Raw genomic sequence first — 6,000 nt, 5'->3', positions numbered from 1 at the left:
TTGTCAAAAGAATGTGTTCGCTTCATCAGGTTTGTGGTTAGCACTATCTGATGATGTGAAGGTGAGTGTGAATGGGGCCAGCAGGGAAAATCAGCATGCCTTTGCATCTTAGGAGCAGAACCAACTCTATCCCATTCTGAGCAGGGGAATCTTTACTTCCAAGATAATGTCAAAATGGCTGAACAAGGCTGGAACAGCGCAAGGATATGCTACATCTGGTAGTGGGCCCTTTGGCTTGAGGCTACTGGGGCTTCAGAGTTTCCACTGCTTTCTGTAATTGCCCTGATTCACACAACAAAAACCCACAGCCCAGCCCCAGGTGACTGAACTATGCTAGGACAGAAAGAGCTGTCAGTAAGCGAGTTGTGGAGCTACTGAAGCATGGGGGAATCGTAGAATCACAAGGTTGGAAAGGACCTACAAGATCATCTAGTCCAACTGTCCTCTCACCAGCATTGCTACCACAAGCCACTAAGCCATATCTCACAGCTCCTCATCCAGACACCTCTTGAACACTGCCAGGGACAGTGACTCCATGACCTCCCTGGGCAGCCATTCCAGTGCCTGACCACTCTCTGAGAGGAAAAAAAATTTTCCTTATATCTAACCTAAATCTCCTCTGGTACAACCTGTCATGTGCTTGGGTCCTGTTTGTTGTCTGGGAGAAGAGTCCAAACCCCTCCTCATCACAACCTCCCTTCAGGAAGTTGTAAAGTGCAATGAGGTCTCCTCTGAGCCTCCTCTTCCCCAGACTGAACAATCCCAGCTTCCTCTGGAGATCTCAGGATTCCAAAAGGCAGCATTACACAGGAACTTTGGCCTCATTCTTTCCCACTGGTGCCACTGGAATCACACTGACTGATTGGAATTACTTTGTCTTGAAAGTCTATGTACTCGTAGAATTACTACGTAATTTCACTTTCCTGCAGATGTTAGGTAGGGCATAACTTAAACTTCAGGTAAATATCAAATTTCTTATTTCTTATCTATTTAAACTGAATATCTTGTTAAAAACCACACAGCTAGTTGCTTCCTCTGCCAAAAGCTGTAGAGAGTAGACCTCTGGTAGCATGTTCTTAAAGAGAGTGTTGACTCCTAGATGACTCTGATTTCTTCTCATTACCACTCACATCTCCTGTCTCATACGGTAATAAATACCTCATTTTGACAGGACACAGAAACTGTTTTAAAACTTTCCTTTTCTTCTGGCAAGTGCTACATTTTCTCAGATCCCTTCACTTTCTTTTTTGTTCATTTTTTAATAGCAGAGAGATTGAACTATTGAGAAACCATATTTTCAATTTGGTATAAACTCCTAGTGCGTATGGGACACAGTTGTCATTTGAGCTGTACTTTGACTCTGCTTTGACTCTGTATTTGATTCTTTTAGTATCTACAATGACTGCTAATAAAACACAGATTAAAGCAGTGGTGGTTTTTTTTTGTTTTTTTTTTTTAAGATTGGGGCAGCAAGGAAGACAAATACTTCTGCTCTGTATGTTTCTGTCATCCAAGGCAGGTATTTGTTTTTACCTCTAGCAAGAGAATGGATTAAGTCTGCCTTTTCAAAAATCCCAAAAGCACTGAAAATGGTGGAAAAAAAGTGTCAGAGTAATAAAACAGAGTAAGAATCTTAAAGTAAATGCAAAGTTTCAAGAGTCCCTTCTTCACTGAAGAAAGACTGGGTACAGGCCCTGAGCAGTGCACTACTAAATTGTTAGTGCGAGAAGAAAAAAAATCCCACCATATATATATATATATATATATATATAGTATTTATTTGTAAACTTAATCCTTGCAAACCCCTCACCCAGTTACTAGAATGTATAAGACCATCAAACTCACAACATGCCGTTATATTATAATGACTATAATAATCTGTGTTTTCTTAGACAAAAGCCACAGTCCTTAACAAGGACAGAGCACAGTAACAATGAGAAAAAGGGCACTGGGGAGTATGATTGGGACTGCACTGTAGGAAGTCATGAGCCAGAAAGAAGCCCACAGCACAGGCAATTCCCTCGGTGGCCAGGGCACAGCCCCACCACATCTGGCAACAGCAGACAGAGATGAGTGCAGGGAATGAGTCCACCTGCAGCCCCAGATGTGGCAAGTGATGAACCAGGTCTAGGGTCCCTCCAGTGAATTCAGTCATGAGCAGCAGCAGTCAGCCAGGTCAAGGCTACAATGCAGATTTAGTCCACGTGGCAGGTTGGTTCCCTTGTAGACACAGATCAGGGTAGGCCAGTGGCTGCTTGCTGCAGTTAAAACCTATGAATGCCCTCAGAGCCCTAACAAAGCATTGCTTACATACACCATCCATTATATAATGTACACATTTATGTTAATCAAAGTGCTCCTGGTATGAAAAGCCTTACTAAAGACAATGTCACTGTTTCTAAATTTTGGTCCACTTATTACTGCTCTTTGACTTTCTTGGCAACTTGTGTTTCCCATTGATAATGTGAAATAATCTGTACGAGTATGAAGCTATTGATAAAAAGGAAAAGCAAGCCAGCCAGCCATATAAATAAAAAAGTGTTATAACCTTTGAACTCCAGAAAGTAGGCAGGAGCAAGCCACAGGCCTTGCCCAACAAACCACAGAAAGAGCAGCAGCACACCACGACGCCAGGACATTTTAATACTAGGTATTATGATAGGCAAAAGGCAGAGGTACCAGATAAAATACTGGGACGTGCACACTTTGTTAAAGCTCACAAAAATAGCGGTGTGTAGGAAACAACAAAAAACAAGGTCTTTGTAAAACGCTACAGACACCACCAGGAGCAGAAGCAGCTGCGGCAGGAAAGCTGCGAGCCCAAGGGCAAAACTCCATTTGCTCTCCGCAGTTAAATACAACATGTAGAAATAGGGAGAGAAGTTGTGCCGGATATCCCTCCTGGTCAGGTGGTAGAGGTAGGCGTGCTCCAAAAACTCCCAGCCGTAGAGGTGGTAAAACAGGACGGTCGAGGCGGCCAACACGGATCCAGAGACCGCTCCGAAAAGCAGCACGTCGCGGTTCAGTGCCCGCACTACCCGCTTCCAGACGCCCCCTACCAGCGTAAACTTGGCCGTTCCGTCACGCCCCTTCCCCGCCGCCCCTTCCCTGCCGCCCTGCAGGCGCAGCGCTATGGGCAACGCGTAGGTCAGCGGGTAGATCTTCAGGTGCACGGCCAGCCCATAGCATAGCGCGGCCCTCCCTACGCTCCCCGCTTCCACCAGGTGCAGGGCGGCCAGCACCAGCGCGGCCACCAGCGCCTCCGCGTTGCCCCGGCTGGACACGGCCATGGGCAGCGGGTTGAGCAGCCAGGCGGCGGCACAGCACCCGCAGGCCCGTCCGGGGGAGGCCCCTCGGCGCCGCAGAGCCCGGTAGGCCACGCCGGCGGCCGCCAGGTCCCCGGCCACGAAAAGCAGTTTCCCGAAGAGCTCGCCGAGGAAAACGTTGGGCGTCAGCAGCCAGGCCAGCAGCGGCGTGTAGCGGAAGGTGGCCCGCCGGTAGGGAGACTGCCCCTGGGTCACCAGCCGCGCCGCGTCCGTGAACACCCGGTAGTCGACGTCGGTGTACCGCACCCGCATGACCGCGTCCTGGTACAGGCCGTACAGCACCAGGCTCAGCCTGCCCAACAGCCCCGCGCCCAGCGCAGCGCCCAGCCCCGGACTCCCCCCCGCCATGGCCGCGCTCACCCGGAGAGCACCCAGCGCTGCTGCGCATGCGCGTGATGGCGCGTGCGTGGTGTGGCGCTGAAGCTGCTGCCCTGCCCGGGGAAGGGAAAGGGCGCTTCATTTCAGAATCACAAGATATCCGAGGTTGGAAAAGACCTTCAGGATCATCCAGTCCAACCATCCGCCTATCACCAACAGTACTCACTAAACCACGTCCCTCAACACAAAATCCAAACGTCCCTTGAACACCTCCAGGGCTGGTGACTCCACCACCTCCCTGGGCAGCCCATTCCAGTGCTTGACCGCTCTTTCAGAAAAGTAGTACTTACTAACCTGCTGCCTGAATCTGCCCTGGCACTGCTTGCAGCGTTTAAGGAGCTGCCGATGGCTTCAGGGCACCTTTGTCGTTTTGGGCTGTAGGCGCTGGTGCTTCCCAGCTCTGAGGTGCCTCTGGAGACAGAAACATCAGTACCGGCAGCAACCGCCACCGTCCGCTGTTAGAGCGGCATTAGCGATAGCATTTCCCTGTCTGTGGTGCCCGGCTGCACGGGGTGTGGAGGAGTACCGCCCGTTGGGGCTGCAGGGCGCAGCTGTGGGCGCTGCCGCGGGCTTTTCCGCCACTGCTGCCCCTCCTCACGCCGGCGCGCTGCGCGGCTCCCTCAGAGCTGTAAAGCTGTGCACGTGTAAGCTAAGAAAGAGAAAGGAAGAATAACACCGCTGTTTACCTTCTGCCGGTTGCTGCGTTTTGCCTAGATATTTGAGTTCACTTTAGAACTCTTAGGTAAGCTCCCTTCCGCGTTCAATTTCGCATTTGTTTGTATTAAGGACGGCACTATGAAAATCAGAATTTAAAAAGAGATGTCAGTTTTTCCCTGTCTGTGTAGATCACTACGTGTTGCCATATGTAGATCCCCCCAAAAGCCATGCTTCCTGCTTATTTCCATAGCAAACGCAACGGATAGAAAGTACACAATAATACCGTTGGATGGAGCAAATTCTCAGCTGCAAAGCGTAACTTCTCAGCATCGCCACCACTGTTAGCTGTGCATTTTTGTCAGCAGTAGCCAGGAGCCTGCATGCCATGCTCCTCAAAACACGTGCCAGTAGAGGTGACCCGCTGTTCCACAGCTGCTGTGATGGTGTTGAAATGAGGTACCCACTGCCTTACTGTGGTCCTATCCACTGCTTGGTCACCTTAAGCATTCAACAAGCATTGATGGATGGTCAATGGGTGCAATTTTTCCTGCATAGAGGAATTCAATCCATTTTGTCAGACTGTCCATCTGCTGCTGTCTGTCCCATGGCAACAACATGTAAAATCCACCTTTGGTGTCATGGGCCAACGTAATAAAATAGGAGACGTTACTTTCAGAGCAGCCTTCATACTAATTAGACAACTTCCACAGGAATCATTGTGAAATTTCTCCATTAATTTACCATATGACACCATTAAGTCCTAAAGCTGATAATTAAGGTATTTTTGGGTTTGGTGATATTTCATCTCCTTCCTCCTTTTATATATCTTGTACCATAATGGTTGGGATGTTGTACAGAAAGCTCTGTCACCCAATCTTTTGCAGTGGCCAAGGTACCCTGTGGAAACGCTAGGAAATAATAGAGGCTTACAGAATCGTTGGAACTGAAATCACTTGATATTCTATGGAACTACGAGTCCAAGAAAAATTGTGCATGTAGATACTCAATTCTGAGCTTTTGTTTCAGGAAGTTTATTGCTAAAAAAGAATTGTTCTTGCTATCTCCCTGTTTCTTCCCAGGATTATCTTGTGATTCTTCTGTAACTGCCCTTAATAGAATATGTTTTATTGTTTCACATTCTTTGTGGAAGCTGTCTATTGCTAGAAGAGAATTCGTTGCAGTTAATTTGATGGTGTGTCAAATTTAAATGTTACTGTTTAAATAATACTAGTTTAATAAAGAAACGTTTCCATTTGGTGATCTCTGAGATGCTTTTTTTTGTTTGTTTCTGACAGTTTGTTTTCGGACAAATATTTAATCTCCTCTGAAGTTAACAGAAGTTGCGAGGCTGTCCCTAGTGACTCTTTATCTGGATTCTAAAGAAGAAAAGGTAGATAATTTAATTCTAAAGTGTCCTAAAGTTAATAAGATAGAAAAACTACTTTAGCTATTGTTGTATATAATGTAACTGTATGACATTGCTCATGCTGAAAAAATAATTGATTTTCCTTATCAATAATTTAACATCTTGAAAATAAGCCTGAAGCTCTGCAGAGAATTAATGTCTGGCTCAAAAAGGTATTTGGCTTCAGATTTGATACCAGCTTGCTTAACCTGGTTTGTCATGTAGACTTTAATG

General features: G+C 47.0%; 1 protein-coding gene across 1 annotated transcript; it reads right to left on the bottom strand.

Annotated features, from left to right (window-relative positions):
* Positions 1 to 1,760: 1,760 nt before the first annotated feature.
* PIGM (phosphatidylinositol glycan anchor biosynthesis class M) lies at positions 1,761 to 3,674 on the bottom strand. Its single transcript, XM_042889476.1, has one exon. It carries the CDS (start codon positions 3,672 to 3,674, stop codon positions 2,418 to 2,420), a length of 1,257 nt encoding a protein of 418 aa, XP_042745410.1. The 3' UTR covers positions 1,761 to 2,417.
* Between the last annotated feature and the right edge of the window lie 2,326 nt (positions 3,675 to 6,000).

Source organism: Lagopus leucura, unplaced genomic scaffold, assembly GCF_019238085.1.
Source record: "Lagopus leucura isolate 7727_CA_CO unplaced genomic scaffold, USGS_WTPT01 Super-Scaffold_73, whole genome shotgun sequence".
NCBI classification, from domain to species: Eukaryota; Metazoa; Chordata; class Aves; order Galliformes; family Phasianidae; genus Lagopus; species Lagopus leucura.
This window is presented reverse-complemented; position numbering and strand designations above follow the sequence as displayed.